The sequence below is a fragment of the Lucilia sericata genome, unplaced genomic scaffold, assembly GCF_015586225.1.
Source record: "Lucilia sericata isolate MDLA Ls3-8-SP2 unplaced genomic scaffold, ASM1558622v1 Contig001565F_arrow, whole genome shotgun sequence".
NCBI lineage: Eukaryota > Metazoa > Arthropoda > Insecta > Diptera > Calliphoridae > Lucilia > Lucilia sericata.
The window spans coordinates 60,396-81,252 of record NW_023995487.1 but is presented as its reverse complement, the minus strand read 5'-3'; the positions used below and the strand labels follow the sequence as shown (position 1 = coordinate 81,252).

At 33.4% G+C, this 20,857-nt stretch overlaps 1 protein-coding gene across 1 annotated transcript; it reads left to right on the top strand.

Moving 5' to 3' along the window:
* The first annotated feature begins 3,582 nt into the window (after positions 1-3,582).
* LOC119611957 (seminase-like) lies at positions 3,583-4,470 on the top strand. Its single transcript, XM_037967650.1, has one exon. It carries the CDS (start codon positions 3,632-3,634, stop codon positions 4,415-4,417), a length of 786 nt encoding a protein of 261 aa, XP_037823578.1. The 5' UTR covers positions 3,583-3,631; the 3' UTR covers positions 4,418-4,470.
* Positions 4,471-20,857: the final 16,387 nt, after the last annotated feature.

Below are 20,857 nucleotides of genomic sequence, written 5' to 3'. Positions count from 1 at the left end.
AAAAGACATGAAACACCGTCCTTAATAAATGATAATTTCTAAGAGGGAAGTTTTTTGTTCTTCACAGTGGTACTTTTTGAATTTTCTATAATTATTGATCTAGAAATATAAAATTTAACATGTAGGGACCTGAGTGATCAGTCCATAATCAGGACATAAAAATTAACTTTTTCTTTTTTTTTCCAAAAATTAATTCTTAAGTTTTCTATAATATTGACACAAACATATAATTTTGATTGAGCGAGAATCGCAAAAAATGTACTTTATGGTACTTTGTGGTACTTTATAATTCTTCAAATAGTACTTTCGCAATTTCATATTAGTTATGTGAAACAAAATACATGAAATTTAAAATGCTCTAGAATATGTTCCAAAACAAACATTTTTAATTTTTTGTAACCTTAAAAATAGTACTTTTTGTACTTTTTAAACTAAAATGTTACAATTCTTTTAAATTTCTGTCATTTGCCTTACATACGCCTTAATATAACATCCTAAGTATTTTGTACAAAAACTTTTGTATTGGTTTTGGCTACAAAACGAAATATTTAAAATGACATTTGACCTTTCATCAATAAATTTTTTGTACAAAATAATAATAATAGAAAACCATTAAAGCTTGTTAAACACAAGAGTACAAATGGATTTTGACTTTTCAAGTAGATTTGCTTGTATTAAGTCATGTAAGTTTTTTTTCCAAGAATTTTTTAATGAGAATACAATTTTTGACATTAATTGTGTAAATGATTTTTGAAGAGTGAAATTAATTTGACAGTGAAATAAAATCATAATTATTTGGAAAAAATATTTAATAAAAACATTGACAAAATGGTGAAAATAGTATGTAAAAGATCAACAGATCAAACAATGAAATTTTTGTAAAATGTTCGTTAAATGTTAATATTATATATTTCCAATTCGTTAGATAATTCGATTCCCATTTTAGATTTCTTAATTTTTCCCACTGGTTCCTCTAATTCACAATATGTCTGATAAAAACTCATTTGAAATAAAACACACCGAACTGCCAGGCACTCTCAAAACCATAGCCACGAAACACCCACATTTAACCAAATATACATATACATACATATGTCAACTATACTATCTTGCAACCATTTCCATTTTGTTGCATTTTAACCTTTGACATTTTCATGTTTTAACATCGAATGAAATAAAATAAAATGAAATATGTTCTGTTTGTTGGGGGATTCTGCTGTTGTTTTTCATACATATGTTCAGCAACGATATGACTAGAAGAATACCATCAGGAAAACTTATTGTGGCAACTTTATAACATTTTGCAACAATTGCTAGACGGACCAAGTAATAGAGTAGAGTAAAATATATACAACTACAAAGTATAAATAAAATAAAACAAAATTAAATTAACAAGAAAATGTTAAAGGTATATTTTTATAATTTATACTCCTTTGCACTTACTAGATGCATTTTAATGTTACAACGTAAATTTAAAGTGTATAAAAATTAAATAGAGATAGTAGGAAAATATAAAGACCTGAGAGAACTGTTTATAGCTAAGCATATAGCTGTTTATGGCTAAACATATAGCATATAGTCCAGTCTATAGAACAGTCTATAGTCCAGACTATAGAACAGTCTATAGTCCAGACTATAGAACAGTCTAAAGTCCAGACAAAAGAACAGTCTATAGTCCAAACTATAGAACAGTCTATATCCCAGACTATAGAACAGTCTATAGTCCAGACTATAGAACAATCTATAGTCCAGACTATAAAACAGTCTATAGTCCAGACTATAGAACAGTCTATAGTCCAGACTATAGAACAGTCTATAGTCCAAACTATAGAACAGTCTATAGTCCAGACTATAGAACAGTCAATAGTCCAAACTATAGAACAGTCTACAGTACAGACTATAGAACAGTCTATAGTCCAGACTATAGAACAGTCTATAGTCCAGCCTAAGAACAGTCTATAGTCCAGACTATAGAACAGTCTATAGTCCAGACTATAGAACAGTCTATAGTCCAGACTATAGAACAGTCAATAGTCCAGACTATAGAACAGTCTATAGTCCAAACTATAGAACAGTCTATAGTCCAGACTATAGAACAATCTATAGTCCAAACTATAGAACAGTCTATAGTCCAGACTAAAGAACAGTCTATAGTCCAAACTATAGAAGAGTCTATAGTCCAGACTATAGAAGAGTCTATAGTCCAGACTATAGAAGAGTCTATAGTCCAGACTATAGAACAGTCTATAGTCCAGACTATAGAACAGTCTATAGTCCAGACTATAGAACAGTCTACAGGCCAGACTATAGAACAGTCTATAGTCCAGAATATAGAACAGTCTATAGTCCAGACTATAAAAAAGTCTATAGTCCAGACTATAGAACAATCTATAGTCCAGACTATAGAACAGTCTATAGTCCAGACTATAGAACAGTCTATAGTCCAGACTATAGAACAGTCTATAGTCCAGACTATAGAACAGTCTATAGTCCAGACTATAGAACAGTCTATAGAACAGTCTATAGTCCAGGACTATAGAACAGTCTATAGTCCAAACTATAAAACAGTCTATAGTCCAGACTATAGAACAGTCTATAGTCCAGACTATAGAACAGTCTATAGTCAAGACTATAGAAGAGTCTATAGTCCAGACTATAGAACAGTCTATAGTCCAGACTATAGAACAGTCTATAGTCCAGACTATAGAAGAGTCTATAGTCCAGACTATAGAACAGTCTATAGTCCAGACTATAGAACAGTCTACAGTCCAGACTATAGAACAGTCTACAGTCCAGACTATAGAACAGTCTATAGTCCAAACCATAGAACAGTCTATAGTCCAGACTATAGAACAGTCTATAGTCCAGACTATAAAACAGACTATAGAACAGTCTATAGTCCAGACTATAGAACAGTCTATAGTCCAGACTATAGAACAGTCTATAGTCCAGACTTTAGAACAATCTATAGTCCAGACTATAGAACAGTCTATAGGCCAGACTATAGAACAGTCTATAGTCCAGAATATAGAACAGTCTATAGTCCAGACTATAAAATAGTCTACAGTCCAGACTATAGAACAATCTATAGTCCAGACTATAGAACAATCTATAGTCCAGACTATAGAACAATCTATAGTCCAGACTATAGAACAATCTATAGTCCAGACTATAGAACAGTCTATAGTCCAGACTATAGAACAGTCTATAGTCCAGACTATAGAACAGTCTATAGTCCAGACTATAGAACAGTCTATAGTCCAGACTATAGAACAGTCTATAGTCTCGACTCAAGAGCAGTTTATAGTCCAGACTAGTCTATCAAAATAATATATAATAGTAACAAATATTTTCGTTGCAGAACTAAATTAGATAATTTTTAAAAATAACATAAATTCCTTCAAACTAAAAACTATTTATAATAAATCATTTAACTGATAGAAAATAGATACAACCAAATTGAAAAATTTTGCACAACAAAATTTATTATACTGATAATGAACAACGTTCCAGACAAATAAGTCTTATAAATACAGCTGTTAGAAAATATTAGAAATCAGATCTCTTGGTCTAATTCTTAAAACTCAAACTATTAATAAAAATTTAAAATTTGAAAAACACTATCCTTAAAATGGTAACCGTACAAATCCTATGGATTATATTAACTCTTCATATTCTAACATCAAAAAGTAAAATTGTTCCAACACCTCGAATAGCTGGAGGCGATGCCATAAATATAACCGAAGCCAAATTTATGGTACAGGTAGTTACGGAAACGCGTTGTGGTGGTAGCCTCGTAACACCACTACATGTTATAACAGCGGCCCATTGTGTAGAAGGTATACAACACTCGGCTGTAACAGTAATTGGTGGAGCAACATATTTAAATAAAGATGGAATTCGTAGAAATATTGATACCATTTACTTGCCCAAAGAATATGATAATATAGATTCATCAGCAGACATTGCTGTCTTAAGATTAAGCTCTCCCTTAACTGGTCCTAATGTAGCAACAATTGAGTTATGCAACTCCCAATGGGAAGGAGGTGACTTCTTAAAGGTATACGGATGGGGTGCAATTTTTGAGAAAGAAATTCCTGGCTATATTAAAAATGAAATACTACTTATTCAACATATCCCTGTACCAACACAACTACATGTGGTTGAGGTTCCGGCTTTGACAGCGGATATATGTGAAAAACTTTTTAGGAATGTTTCACCAAATGTTTACTTTTGTGCTGGTATCCCTGGTAAAAAGGATTCGTGTGGTGGTGACTCTGGTGGTCCAGCCGTATACAATAATCAGTTGTGTGGTGTAGTATCACAAGGACCACCTTGTCCACAAATCGGTTTGTATGTTAATATAAATCATGTTAGAGATTTTCTTGAGAAAGTTATACAATTAGATGGAGAGTGAAATTGTTTTTGATGAATTGATTTTTTTTAATACAAACAAAAATGTAAAATTTTCCGTACAAAGAAATCTCTCTACTGTGTTAGAGAAATTTTTAGAATAAAATAATATTTAAAAGCAGAAATTTAATCAATTTTATTATTTCTATACTGGCTATGCTTGTCACTAGAACAGTCTATAGTCCAGACTATAGAACAGTCTATAGTCCAGACTATAGAACAGTCTATAGTCCAGACTATAGAACAATCTATAGTCCAGACTATAGAACAATCTATAGTCCAGACTATAGAACAATCTATAGTCCAGACTATAGAACAATCTATAGTCCAGACTATAGAACAATCTATAGTCCAGACTATAGAACAATCTATAGTCCAGACTATAGAACAATCTATAGTCCAGACTATAGAACAATCTATAGTCCAGACTATAGAACAATCTATAGTCCAGACTATAGAACAGTCTATAGTCCAGACTATAGAACAGTCTATAGTGCGGACTGTAGAACAGTCTATAGTGCGGACTGTAGAACAATCTATTGTGGGGACTGTAGAACAATCTATTGTGGGGACTGTAGAACAATCTATAGTGGGGACTGTAGAACAATCTATAGTGGGTACTGTAGAACAATCTATAGTGGGGACTGTAAGGTAGGAGTTGTTGTAGAAGTTGGGACGACATCCTAGGAGGAACTGGAAGTAGTTTAAGCAAGTAAGAATGTATTCTCGGGCTTGACCGACCAGATGATACTCTATACCAGTTCTGAATATTAAATGTGATTTATTTTTCATAATAAAGCATTTTTTTGCAATATAACCTTCTTTCAGATACATTTATGGAAACAAGTTGTTAATCTCCCTTTTTCGGGAGTTTCTGTTGTATGGGGGCTAGATGAAGTAATGGGCCTATTTTCAATAGACTTCGTCCCTGGGCCAAGAAAAGCGCACAAGATTTACATGGGCAGCCAGCCAGATGGATGGAGGGACGGATCCAGAAAATTATTCTAAGCCGATTGGTATAATTTAAGGTGGGTATAGGACAAACATCAGTACAAACCCAATATTCCCTACCCACTAAAGTGTTGCAAGGTATAACTGGTGATTGTTTAAGAATTCTATTGTCATGTCTTAAAACGACTTTACATACATTTGAAGTTTTATATATGACAATTAACTTCAGTTTCCTATTTCACTTCGCTTGGTGTTAAGCCTCCATATAAAGTTATTTCTCTATTACATTTGAACTTTTAAAATTGTTTATTCTATTTAATATGCAATGATTTTTAACGCTTTCAGTGCATTTCTACAAAAAAGAAAAAAACTAACAAAAATCTATTCACACAAATAATTTTACAAAATGTCAGTGGCAGGTGCCAACAGTATAAACAATTTGAAGAAAGAATATGCATCTAGGAAATATACAATAAAATGGTGGTAATAATACACTGTAATGTGGCATGTTCAATTTTGCATTTGTAAGTAATAGCTAAAAATATTGATATTTCATTTTATACATATGTATGTATGTACGTATACATTTAGGTATTGTAAAGCAATGACAAGTCAATTAGTTACTTTATACATTGCCAGTATCTAAGTAATCTATAGGGAATCACTTGACATTTTCAAACTACATTTTCTTTATTTGAAAGGTATTTTTTAATTCGTCTTAGCCGGACCAGACTATTTTAAACTTTTTCTTTTATAAAATATGTTGAAGTTCACTTAATTTATTGCAAAGATTTTTTTGTTTTACATTTCATTTCTTTCTACCTATGTATATAATAACTATTATATATTTTCGGAGGGGTGTTATTAGAAGTGCAGTAAATAAGTTGGGTTTTTGTTCTAAAATTCTATGCGGCAAATAGTAAGAGGTGCACACAAACAAACATGTAGAAATAAAATGAGGTTTTTAAGTTTTTCTTATTCTGTTGCAAAATACTTACTTGTAATTTATAGATGTATTATTTTTAGACAGAAAGCGAAGAAAAAGTTTCACATATGTGGCTCAGAAAAGTGATAAAAAAATATGCAAGCTGCCTTTTGTAAAACGGGAAAAGATAAGAAACAGATGTTTACTTTTTCTCTTCTTCAAGGACTATTTTCGGTGGCATAAAATCAGAACAGTGGTTCAAAGTTGGCTGAAATAAAAGAAGATTTCATATTTAGTTGTTTTAGTTAGAAAAAATTCGTCAATATTGTATTGAAATTCTTAAGCTTATTCGATAAAGATCATAGACTATTTTCAGGGGCACAAGTTTGATCAATATTTCATCACATTATCTCCTTCAAGTTTAATACATGTATAAGGTACACTTCTCTCAGTAAACCATACCATAAAATCTTGATCTATAGTCAAAACTAGAGATCAATACTTAGTCATGAATATAAACAAGTCTATAGTCAAGACTATTGAGTAGTTAATAAACAAGACTATAGAGTAAACTAGAGTTAAGAGTATAGATCACTTCGTAGTGAAGAATAAATATAATTACGTAGTTAAGACATACATACATACATATGTACATTAGATCAGTCAACAGATCACTTTGCAGTCAAAAATACAGATTAGTCTGCAGGCAAGGCTAGAACAATCCATAATGATGATTGCAGTTTCAGTTTTTATACATAAAACTGTAGATCAGTCAACTGATCTGTCTGTAGATAAGACAGTAAAGTTTTCTATAATCAAAAGCTTTCTATATTCAATGGTCAACACTATAGATGCATCTACTGATCAGTCTGTAGTCAAGAAACTAGTTAACTCTATATTTAAAATATAAATCTGTCCATAGTAAAGAATTTCATTCAGTCTCTAGTGAAGTCTATAGATCAGTTTACAGTCAAAACAAAGATTATTCCATAGTCAAGATTATTGATCAGTCTTTTGTCAAGAATATAGTTAATACTCAAGACTATAGATCAGAGAATATAGTTTAGACTGTAGATCACTCATTGTTCAAGATTACAGAAACTAGATTGATATATAGTCAAGACTTTAGATCAGTCCGTAGTGAAGACTGGAATTCAGTCATTACGATAGATCCGTCTACTGATCTATAGATCAGTTTGCTGTCAAAAGAAAGATTATTCTATAGTCAAGACTTATTGGTCAGTCTGTTGTGAAGAAGATAGTTCAGACTATAGATCAGTCAGTAGTCAGTAGTCAAGAAAATATTCAAAACAAAGATTTTTCTATAGTCAAGACTTATAGATCAGTCTGTGTATAATATAGTTCAGGCTATAGATCAGTCTAAAGTAAATAGATCAGTCTACTGATCTCAAAACATAGATTGGTCTATAATTCAGTATACAGTCAAGACTTGAGACTATTCAGATCAGTCTTGACTATAAACTTTAGTTCTTTCTGAAGTTAATACAATTGAACAGTTTGCAGTCCTCACTCTATAGATTATTTAATAGATGAGTATGATAATGACTATAGACCAGACAACAGATTATCCTATAGTTTAGATTATAATAAGGATTCGTCTGTAGGGAAGAATGTTGTCAAGTCTACTGATCAGTCTACAGATTCATAAAGACTATAGATGAGACAACAAATCATCCAATAGTTTAGATTATATATATAGATAATTTAATAGATCAGTCTATGATAATGACTATAGATTAGTCCGAAGGAAAGAATATTGTCAAGTCTACTGATCAGTCTACAGGTTCATCTGCAGCCTAAACATAAATCTGTTTACAGTCAAGTCTATTGAACAGTCTGTCTGAGGTTAATACTATTGATCAAAACTAAGGTTTTCCTATAGTCAAGACTTATAGATCAGTCTGTTGTGATAGTTCAGGCTATAGATCGGTCTAAAGTAAATAGATCAGTCTACTGATTAGACTCCCAAAACATAGACTGGTCTATAATAAAGACCATAAAGTATACAGTCAAGACTTGAGACTAGTTTACATATCAGTCTATAGTTAAGACTTTAGTTCTTTCTGAAGTTAATAATATAGACCAGTTGGTAGTCCTCACTCTGTAGATAATTTAATAGATTAGTCTATGATAATGACTATAGATCAGACAACAGATTATCCTATAGTTTAGATTATAATAAGGATTAGTCCGTAGGGAAGAATATTGTCAAATCTACTGATCAGTTTACAGATCCTTCTACAGACAAATCTTAAGATCAGTTTACAGTGAAGCCTATTGATCTAGTTATAACAATTAAACAGTTTGTGTAGATTGGAGTTCTGCCTATAGTTCAGGCTATAGATCAGTCTAAAGTAAATAGATCAGTCTATTGATCAGTCTCTCAAAACATAGACTAGTCTATAATAAAGACCATAGAGTATACTGTCAAGACTTGAGACCAGTTTACAAATCAGTCTGTAGTCAAGACTTAAGTCTTTCTGAAGTTAATACTAATGATCAGTTTGTAGTCTTACTCTATTGATAATTTAATATAGCAGTCTATGATAATGACTATAGATCAGACAACAGATTATCCTATAGTTTAGATTATAACAAGGATTGGCACGTAGGGAAGAATATTGTCAAGTACTGTACTGATCAGTCTACAGATTTATCTACAGCCTAAGCTTAAGATCAGTTTACAGTCAAGTCTAGATCTAGTTATAACTATTGGACAGTCTGTGTAGATTGCAGTTCTGTCTAAGGTTAATACTATTAATCAGTTTGTAGTGCTCATCTAATTAAGATTATAGATCGGTTTGTAGTCAAAACAATAGTTTGGATTATAATATGGATTAGTCCGTAGTGAAAAGTAATGTTCTATATCATGTCAAATCTAAAGATCAGTCTAAAGGTCCGTCTATTGATGAATGTAAAGAAAAGAACTAAGAACTAGTCGTTCAGAAACTCTGAAGACTATTTTGCACATCCTACCTATAGATCTGCATATAATAGCCATATCTGCTTGCAGCGCAGCGAGGCTTAACTCATATGGAAGTTGGAGATCAAGAACATATGGATACGCTAAGATTTTAAGCCTATTACGTACAATATTGAACCTACCATCAGACTATATTACCCCACACAAGAACTTTAATAGAGTTTTCAAAGTCAGAGTTCCTTCCAGAAGCGAGTGGTGTAGAGGTAACCTACCGAGTGAATATATCAGCAGGCTTATAGCAGTAATAACAGGACACTGGGTGATAGGCAGACATGCAAGTCGGATTGGGCTCCCTTTCAACGATCACTGTCGCAGTTGCAAAGACAGGGAAAAGGAAGAAACGGTCTTCTATCTTCTCTGTGAATGCACTGCTCTAACCTTGGTGAGATATCTGGATCTTATACTGTAAATACTACCTTTGCGAGTTGAGTGGTCGGTCAAAACGGAGTCTCTTCGACTCTACTTGGCAGTTCGCGTGCATTGAACTACCACGTTAACCAACCAACCATACAGTCAGGTCTACAGATCTAGATATAACTCTGGATCATTCTATAGTAAAAACTATAGATCAATCAATACAAGTCGTTGCTATATATTCGAATATTGTTTCATTACACTGTCATTAACTATTATTTGCTTTACACATACATATACCTACAAGGTAAACTATTCGTAGCAAACCACACAATGAAATCCTTCATTTTAATTAAAATATATTGTTTATTTTATTCTTTTTAATTTCTTAAGAACACATTCAAATAGTGAAATATAAAAGAAATACCAAAGTACTTGAACAGGTTTGGATATTAAACGTAAATAAAAAAGAATAAAAAAAAAGAACTGAAGGTTTTTAGTAAATTTAAAACCTTGAAATTAACACCCCTGTTGTCAAATATATGCAAATTTATATATAAAATTTCTATAGATGTAAAAAAAGAATTTAAACCAAAAAGCTCCAAATATAAAATTAACCCTTTAGAAAGTATTTAACACATTTTACCTTTAAGGTTAAACTTGGTTAGAAACGTTTATAAATTCATGCGAGTAGTTTTAACTATTAAATAAATTATATAATGTTGAATTTAAACAAAAACTACACATACATACATACGTACACATACCCAAACAACCATGGAAGTGTTGATATCAGTAGAATTTCCTTGTATTCACAACTTTACACTCTTGTATATTAAGATTTTCTAAATATTTTTAGAAAAACAAGCAGAAAATATAAGGGTGCTATATAAAAATAATAACAAATATGAAACTTACAAACAAACTATGTACCTTGAAAATTTACTATCATAGAGAGTGTTTTGTTATTCAATCTTAAACATTCTTAAATCCTCTTATTTGTTTAATCAATACCATCAAATTAATATTTTAATTTGTGTCATCAGCGCCACCCTAATTATTATATTTTTGTACATATTTCAGCAAATTAATGTAGCGTTAAAAGTATAGTTTAACCAATTCAAATAATCCGTATAAATAGAAAATTTAAATTTGATGAAACTTAATAAAATTTTATAAAAATCAAAGTGAAAATATAAGTAAAATATAACAACCCTTTAACCAGATTTTGATTCTTATAACAGATATAAATAAGTTTAGTTATGCATGAATTAGAAAATTTTTCTTAATAAATGTCAACCTTTATCATTTAAATTCACTGGTTTTTTCCACGATTGAAAAGGTAAAAAGGGAAAGTTTAGGAACATATTTTAAATTAAGAAAATGAATAAATAGGGAAAGTAAAGATAAAGTTTTACATAGCGATTATAATGTAAGTATAGTTGGCTGCTGTTTAGGGTTTAAGAAAATGTAAATAGTTGCAAAGTTTGTAAAAACTTTAAGATTTGTTTTGTTGAGTTCTTTTAAGGGTTTAAAAATATTGATTACTGTTTGCTGCTGTATATGGTTGTTATGCAAGTTGACAGGACCGGATATATAACAGAATATTTTGCGTCACAATCTTAAAATCTTATTTAAATTTAAATTAAAGGTCACCATAATCAACAACAACAGCCAGCATCAGCTTCAATACAACTTTCTATATTATAACACATACTATTTCTAAGAATATTAAAGTAACGAGGGCCCTACCAATAGTTAAAGAGTTTCGAAAAAGACTTCTCCGTGAAGATGCAATACAAAAGTTCAAAAGTAATGGAGGGAGGAAAAGGGCGAACGAACGAACGAACGAACGAACGAACGAACGAACGAACGAACGAACGAACGAACGAACGAACGAACGAACGAACTAACGAACGAACGAAACGAACGAACGAACGAACGAACGAACGAAACGAACGAACGAACGAACGAACGAACGAACGAACGAACGAACGACGAACGAACGAACGAACGAACGAACGACGAACGAACGAACGAACGAACGAACGAAACGAACGAACGAACGAACGAACGAACGAACGAACGACGAAAACGAACGAACGAACGAACGAACGAACGCGAACGAACGAAACGAACGAACGAACGAACGAACGAACGAAACGAACGAACGAACGAACGAACGAACGAACGAACGAACGAACGAACGAACGAACGAACGAAACGAACGAACGAAACGAACGAACGAACGAACGAACGAACGAACAACGAACGAACGAAAACGAACGAACGAACGAACGAACGAACGAACGAACGAACGAACGAACGAAACGAAAACGAACGAACGAACGAACGAACGAACGAAACGAACGAACGAACGAACGAACGACGAACAACGAACGAACGACGAACGAACGAACGAACGAACGAACGAACGAACGAACGAAAAACGAACGAACGAAACGAACGAACGAACGAACGAACGAACGAACGAACGAACGAACGAACGAAACGAACGAACGAACGAACGAAAACGAACGAACGAACGAAGAGAACGAACGAACGAACGAACGAACGAAACGAACGAACGAACGAACGAAGAACGAACGAACGAACGAACGAACGAACGAACGAACGAACGAAACGAACGAACGAAACGAAGAACGAACGAACGAACGAACGAACGAACGAACGAACGAACGAACGAACGAACGAACGAACGAAAACGAACGAACGAACGAACGAAACGAACGAACGAAGAACGAACAGAACGAACGAACGAACTAACGAACGAACGAACGAAAACGAACGAACGAAACGAACGAACGAACGAACGAACGAACGAAACGAACGAAAAAACGAACGAACGAACGAAACGAACGAACGAACGAAAACGAACGAACGAACGAACGAACGAACGAACGAACGAACGAACGAGAACGAACGAACGAACGAACGAACGAACGAACGAACGAACGAACGAACGAACGAACAACGAACGAACGAACGAACGAACGAACAAACGAAGAACGAACGAACGAAGAACGAACGAACGAAACGAAACGAACGAAACGACGAACGAAAGAACGAACGAACGAACGAACGAACGAACGAACGAACGACGAACGAACTAACGAAACGAACGAACGAACGAAACGAACGAACGAACGAACGAACGAACGAAGAACGAACGAACGAACGAACGAACTAACTAACTACTAACTACTCTAACTAAACTAACTAACTAACTAACTAACTACTAACTAACCTCTAACTAACTAACTAACTAACTAAATAACTAACTAACTAACAACTAACTAACTAACTAACTAACCTAACTAACTAACTAACTAACAACTAACTAAATAACTAACTAACTAAATAATAACTAACTAACTAACTAACTAACTAACTAACTAACTAACTAACGAACTAACTAACTCACAACTAACTAACTACTAACAACTAACTAACCAAGGTAACATGCCCCCGGGGGGCATTCAAAACGGTCAATGGAGGCATCTGTAGCAGGTGAAGATCAGAAGAAGATTAAAAGAAAATCTTCAAAAGCGACTTCTATAGAAGTTGATGTTAGCCGTTCCGCGCTAGGCTAGTATTGTCTTCAGTAGCTTAGCTATTTCCTGCACGACCTGGGAGATTTGACCTTGGAAGGCAACCAAAATATAAATTCCTTTATTATTGCGAGAAAATCGTTTGGATATGATCCAGAGTAAGTAAATCCTATGTATGTCCCTAAGTTATGATCACACATACCTACAACTCGCTGCCCTTAATCTAGGTTTGGGAAAGAAACTAACTTGTTTTCCTTCTAAAAATCCAAAGATTTCTCGTTAACACTCACGCACTTAAAAAATATATGTATATCTAATATATGTTGCACACTTGCAAGAAATAATCTTGTCTTGCCACATTGTCAACAACCACAACAACAATAACGACAACGGATTTTGATAATGATACAATTTATTAAAACATGTTTGAGAATTAGAAACCCCAACCAACACACACACATGTCGAATTTCTTAGTTTCATTAAACACTACTTCTGCTGATTAATTGTATTTGAGTGAATTTGAGGGTTGTTAGAAAACCATGAAAGTGAAACAGTAAGATAGACACATATACATACATACATATGTTTATGCATAAAAGCAAGCGTGTAACAGAAACTCTTAGAAACCACAAATCTATTTACCAGCAATAAGAAGTTGGTTATTAATAATTTACAAGGGTTTGTGGAAATTAACATACAAAGATTTGTTATCTATTTCATTTATATTTATAGAGTTTTGGGCCTTAAAACAGATTTAAATAGTAAATTAAAGCAATTTGTTAACAATTGGAACTTAAGGGTAGTAACATGACCAAATTCTTTAAATAATTCGTTGGCACATTTCAAGGTTTAAAGGGGTCTTTACTGTTTTAGCTTCCAATTTACACCTGCTTACCGGTATAAAATTGATTAATTAATATCTTCAAAACAAATGGTGCGTATACTTAATATTTTTATTATTAGAAAATTGTTTATAACTCATACGCCATGAACACCAAAAAACAATAAATTATCCTAATGGAATACAGTTTGGAATGAGACGTTTTTAATTTAACCTTTATTTCACTAAGTACATTGATTTAAACTGTAATTTTCGCCTAAATTGATAAATATTTATCTCACAAATTATTAACAGGCCACATAAATCGTGGCCAACAGTTTAATTAATGAAAGCAAAATAACCAGAAAACCATTATTTAAGTTTTCAATTATAACCACAACACCATGATGAACTTTAAAATCTGATGATGCATTTACACACACACACACACACACACACACACACACATACACATTCAAACAGCTGCACAAAAAAATCTGTTGCAAAACTTTTGCAAACAAATAATCCGTGGGTATTACGAGCCGTAAGACAAAATGTCAAAAGTCGTTAAATGTCAGCTGCAGCACCTTTTCGAAAAGGTTGAACACAGATTTCTAATTAAAAGTGAAAACATCTAAAAAGCTTTTGTTCAAATAAATTGCATGTTAACACTATTTTATAGTTATATTTTTTTAAAGGATTTTAAAAATGCTGAAGTTTTTCACATTTAAATAAATGGCAAATGTTCGTTGGAATTATATGCATTAAGCAAAAAGGTTCTTAGAAGGGTTTCCCAGAGTTTTAAGTGGAATTTGTTTGTGAATTAAATACGAGTTCTTAGAAATAACGTAAACTTTGGAAACTAAAGAGGAAAGAAGGAAGCTTTTTAATTAACTGAATGTTTCTATAGTTAATTAGGAAACTTCTGTTATTTGAATTTTTAAATTGCTTTATATAACTAACTAAAAGACCAATTTCTGGTTTAACTAGTGGCGCTAGCACCAAAAGAATGAAATTCCTTAATCACTTCGACTTCTTACCAAAACTAGATTTTTGAGTGAAAACATAAAAGTCTATTTTCTGGCTAAACTAAAGGCGATAGGGCCAAAAGAATTAAAATCTGTGATCACTTTTATTTCATACCAAAAGTCGATTTTAGAGTGAAAACATAAAAGTCCATTTACTGGCTAAACTAGAGGCGCTAGGACCAAAACAAAGAAAATCTGTGATCACTTTTATTTCATATCAAAAGTCAATTTTTGAGTGAAAACATAAAAGTCCATTTTCTGGCTAAACTAGAGGCGCTAGGACCAAAACAAAGAAAATCTGTGATCATTTCGTCGATTTTTGAGTGAAAACATAAAAGTCCATTTTCTGGCTAAACTAGAGGCGTCAGGGCCAAAACAAAGAGAATCTGTGATCACTCTTATTTCATACCAAAAGTCGATTTTAGAGTGAAAATATAAAAGTCCATTTACTGGCTAAACTAGAGGCGCTAGGACCAAAACAAAGAAAATCTGTGATCACTTTTATTTCATACCAAAAGTCAATTTTTGAGGGAAAACATAAAAGTCCATTTTCTGGCTAAACTAGAGGCGCTAGGACCAAAACAAAGAAAATCTGTGATCACTTTTATTTCGTACCAAAAGTCGATTTTTGAGTGAAAACATAAAAGTCCATTTTCTGGCTGAACTAGAAGCGCTAGGGCCAAAACAAAGAAAATCTATGATCACTTTTATTTCATACCAGAATTCGATTTTTGAGTGAAAACATAAAAGTCCATTTTCTGGCTAAACTAGAGGCGCTAGGACCAAAACAATGAAAATCTGTGATCACTTTTATTTCATACCAGAAGTCGATTTTTGAGTGAAAACATAAAAGTCCATTTTCTGGCTAAACTAGAGGCGCTAGGACCAAAACAATGAAAATCTGTGATCACTTTTATTTCATACCAGAAGGCGATTTTTGAGTGAAAACATAAAAGTCCATTTTCTGGCTAAACTAGAGGCGCTAGGACCAAAACAAAGAAAATCTGTGATCACTCTATTTTATACCAAAAGTCGATTTTTGAGTGAAAACATAAAAGTCCATTTTCTGGCTAAACTAGAGGCGCTAGGACCAAAACAATGAAAATCTGTGATCACTTTTATTCCATACCAGAAGTCGATTTTTGAGCGAAAACATAAAAGTCCATTTTCTGGCTAAACTAGAGGCGCTAGGACCAAAACAAAGAAAATCTGTGATCACTCTTATTTCATACCAAAAGTCGATTTTTGGCTAAACTAGAGGCGCTAGGGCCAAAACAAAGAAAATCTGTGATCACTTTTATTTCATACCAAAAGTCGAATTCTGAGTGAAAATATAAAAGTCCATTTTCTGGCTAAACTAGAGGCGCTAGGACCAAAACAAAGAAAATCTGTGATCAGTCTTATTTCATACCGAAGGTCGATTTTTGAGTGAAAACAAAAAAGTCCATTTTCTGGCTAAACTAGAGGCGCTAGGACCAAAACAAAGGAAATCTGTTATCACTCTTATTTCATACCAAAATTCGATTTTTGAGTGAAAACATAAAAGTCCATTTTCTGGCTAAACTAGAGGCGCTAGGGCCAAAACAAAGAAAATCTGTGATCAGTCTTATTTCATACCGAAAGTCGATTTTTGAGTGCAAACATAAAAGTCCATTTTCTGGCTAAACTAGAGGCGCTAGGGCCAAAACAAAGAAAATCTGTAAGTCGAATTCTGAGTGGAAACATAAAAGTCCATTTTCTGGCTAAACTAGAGGCGCTAGGACCAAAACAAAGAAAATCTGTGATCACTCTTATTTCATACCAAAATTCGATTTTTGAGTGAAAACATAAAAGTCCATTTTCTGGCTAAACTAGAGGCGCTAGGGCCAAAACAAAGAAAATCTGTGATCACTTTTATTTCATACCAAAAGTCGAATTCTGAGTGAAAATATAAAAGTCCATTTTCTGGCTAAACTAGAGGCGCTAGGACCAAAACAAAGAAAATCTGTGATCAGTCTTATTTCATACCGAAGGTCGATTTTTGAGTGAAAACAAAAAAGTCCATTTTCTGGCTAAACTAGAGGCGCTAGGACCAAAACAAAGGAAATCTGTTATCACTCTTATTTCATACCAAAATTCGATTTTTGAGTGAAAACACAAAAGTCCATTTTCTGGCTAAACTAGAGGCGCTAGGGCCAAAACAAAGAAAATCTGTGATCACTTTTATTTCATACCAAAAGTCGAATTCTGAGTGAAAACATAAAAGTCCATTTTCTGGCTAAACTAGAGGCGCTAGGTACAAAACAAAGAAAATCTGTGATCACTCTTATTTCATATCAAAATTCGATTTTTGAGTGAAAACATAAAAGTCCATTTTCTGGCTAAACTAGAGGCGCTAGGGCCAAAACAAAGAAAATCTGTGATCACTCTATTTTATACCAAAAGTCGAAAAGTCTGAGTGAAAACATAAAAGTCCATTTTCTGGCTAAACTAGAGGCGCTAGGGCCAAAACAAAGAAAATCTGTGATTACTTTTATTTCATACCAAAAGTCGAATTCTGAGTGAAAACATAAAAGTCCATTTTCTGGCTAAACTAGAGGCGCTAGGTACAAAACAAAGAAAATCTGTGATCACTCTTATTTCATATCAAAATTCGATTTTTGAGTGAAAACATAAAAGTCCATTTTCTGGCTAAACTAGAGGCGATAGGGCCAAAACAAAGAAAATCTGTGATCACTTTTATTTCATACCAAAAGTCGAATTCTGAGTGAAAATATAAAAGTCCATTTTCTGGCTAAGCTAGAGGCGCTAGGACCAAAACAAAGAAAATCTGTGATCACTCTTATTTCATACCAAAATTCGATTTTTGAGTGAAAACATAAAAGTCCATTTTCTGGCTAAACTAGATGCGCTAGGGCCAAAACAAAGAAAATCTGTGATCACTTTTATTTCATACCAAAAGTCGAATTCTGAGTGGAAACATAAAAGTCCATTTTCTGACTAAACTAGAGGCGCTAGGACCAAAACAAAGAAAATCTGTGATCAGTCTTATTTCATACCGAAGGTCGATTTTTGAGTGAAAACAAAAAAGTCCATTTTCTGGCTAAACTAGAGGCGCTAGGACCAAAACAAAGAAAATCTGTGATCACTCTTATTTCATACCAAAAGTCGATTTTTGAGTGAAAACATAAAAGTCCATTTTCTGGCTAAACTAGAGACGCTAGGGCCAAAACAAAGAAAATCTGTGATCACTTTTATTTCATACCAAGTGAAACAAAAAAAGTCCATTTTCTGGCTAAACTAGAGGCGCTAGGACCAAAACAAAGAAAATCTGTGATCACTCTTATTTCATACCAAAAGTCGATTTTTGAGTGAAAACATAAAAGTCCATTTTCTGGCTAAACTAGAAGCGCTAGGGCCAAAACAAAGAAAATCTGTGATCACTTTTATTTCATACCAAAAGTCGAATTCTGAGTGGAAACATAAAAGTCCATTTCTGGCTAAACTAGAGGCGCTAGGACCAAAACAAAGAAAATCTGTGATCACTCTTATTTCATACCAAAATTCGATTTTTGATTGAAAACATAAAAGTCCATTTTCTGGCTAAACTAGAGGCGCTAGGGCCAAAACAAAGAAAATCTGTGATCACTTTTATTTCATACCAAAAGTCGAATTCTGAGTGAAAACATAAAAGTCAATTTTCTGGCTAAACTAGAGGCGCTAGGACCAAAACAAAGAAAATCTGTGATCACTCTTATTTCATACCAAAATTCGATTTTTGAGTGAAAACATAAAAGTCCATTTTCTGGCTAAACTAGAGGCGTTAGGACCAAAACAAAGAAAACCTGTGATCGCTTTAATTTCATACTAAAACTCGATTTTAGAGTGAAAACATAAAAGTCCATTTTCTGGCTAAACTAGAGGCGTTAGGACCAAAACAAAGAAAATCTGTGATCACTTTTATTCCATACCAGAAGTCGATTTTTGAGCGAAAACATAAAAGTCCATTTTCTGGCTAAACTAGAGGCGCTAGGGCCAAAACAAAGAAAATCTGTGATCAATTTTATTCCATACCAGAAGCCGATTTTTGAGCGTAAACATAAAAGTCCATTTTCTGGCTAAAATAGTGGCGCTAGGGCCAAAACAATGCAAATCTGTGATCACTTTTATTTCATACCAGAAGTCGGTTTTTGAGTGAAAACATAAAAGTCCATTTTCTGGCTAAACTAGAGGCGCTAGGACCAAAACAAAGAAAATCTGTGATCTCTCTTATTTCATACCAAAAGTCGAATTCTGAGTGAAAACATAAAAGTCCATTTTCTGGCTAAACTAGAGGCGCTAGGACCAAAACAATGAAAATCTGTGATCACTCTTATTTCATACCAGAAGTCGATTTTTGAGTGAAAACATAAAAGTCCATTTTCTGGCTAAACTAGAGGCGCTAGGACCAAAACAATGAAAATCTGTGATCACTTTTATTTCATACCAGAAGTCGATTTTTGAGTGAAAACATAAAAGTCCATTTTCTGGCTAAACTAGAGGCGCTAGGACCAAAACAATGAAAATCAGAAGTCAATTTTTGAGCGAAAACATAAAAGTCCATTTTCTGGCTAAACCAGAGGCGCTAGGACCAGAACAAAGAAAATCTGTGATCATACCAAAAGTCGAATTCTGAGTGAAAACATAAAAGTTCATTTTCTGACTAAACTGGAGGCGCTAGGACCAAAACAAAGAAAATCTGTGATCACTCTTATTTCATACCGAAAGTCGATTTTTGAGTGAAAACAAAAAGTCCATTTTCTGGCTAAACTAGAGGCGCTAGGACCAAAGAAAGAAAATCTGTGATCACTCTTATTTCATACCAAAAGTCGATTTTTGAGTGAAAACATAAAAGTCAATTTTCTGGCTAAACTAGAGGCGCTAGGGCCAAAACAAAGAAAATCTGTGATCACTTTTATTTCACACCAGGGCCAAAACAAAGAAAATCTGTGATCAATTTTATTCCATACCAGAAGCCGATTTTTGAGCGTAAACATAAAAGTCCATTTTCTGGCTAAAATAGTGGCGCTAGGGCCAAAACAATGCAAATCTGTGATCACTTTTATTTCATACCAAAAGTCGATTTTTGAGTGAAAACATAAAAGTCCATTTTCTGGCTAAACTAGAGACGCTAGGGCCAAAACAAAGAAAATCTGTGATCACTTTTATTTCATACCAAGTGAAACAAAAAAAGTCCATTTTCTGGCTAAACTAGAGGCGCTAGGACCAAAACAAAGAAAATCTGTGATCACTCTTATTTCATACCAAAAGTCGAATTCTGAGTGAAAACATAAAAGTCCATTTTCTGGCTAAACTAGAGGCGCTAGGACCAAAACAATGAAAATCTGTGATCACTCTTATTTCATACCAGAAGTCGATTTTTGAGTGAAAACATAAAAGTCCATTTTCTGGCTAAACTAGAGGCGCTAGGACCAAAACAATGAAAATCTGTGATCACTTTTATTTCATACCAGAAGTCGATTTTTGAGTGAAAACATAAAAGTCCATTTTCTGGCTAAACTAGAGGCGCTAGGACCAAAACAATGAAAATCAGAAGTCAATTTTTGAGCGAAAACATAAAAGTCCATTTTCTGGCTAAACCAGAGGCGCTAAGACCAGAACAAAGAAAATCTGTGATCACTCTTATTTCATACCAAAAGTCGAATTCTGAGTGAAAACATAAAAGTTCATTTTCTGACTAAACTGGAGGCGCTAGGACCAAAACAAAGAAAATCTGTGATCACTCTTATTTCATACCGAAAGTCGATTTT

Coding starts and splice junctions, on each gene's coding strand:
- LOC119611957 (XM_037967650.1), top strand. CDS start 3,632: ATGGTAACCGTACAAATCCTATGGATTATATTAACTCTTCATATTCTA.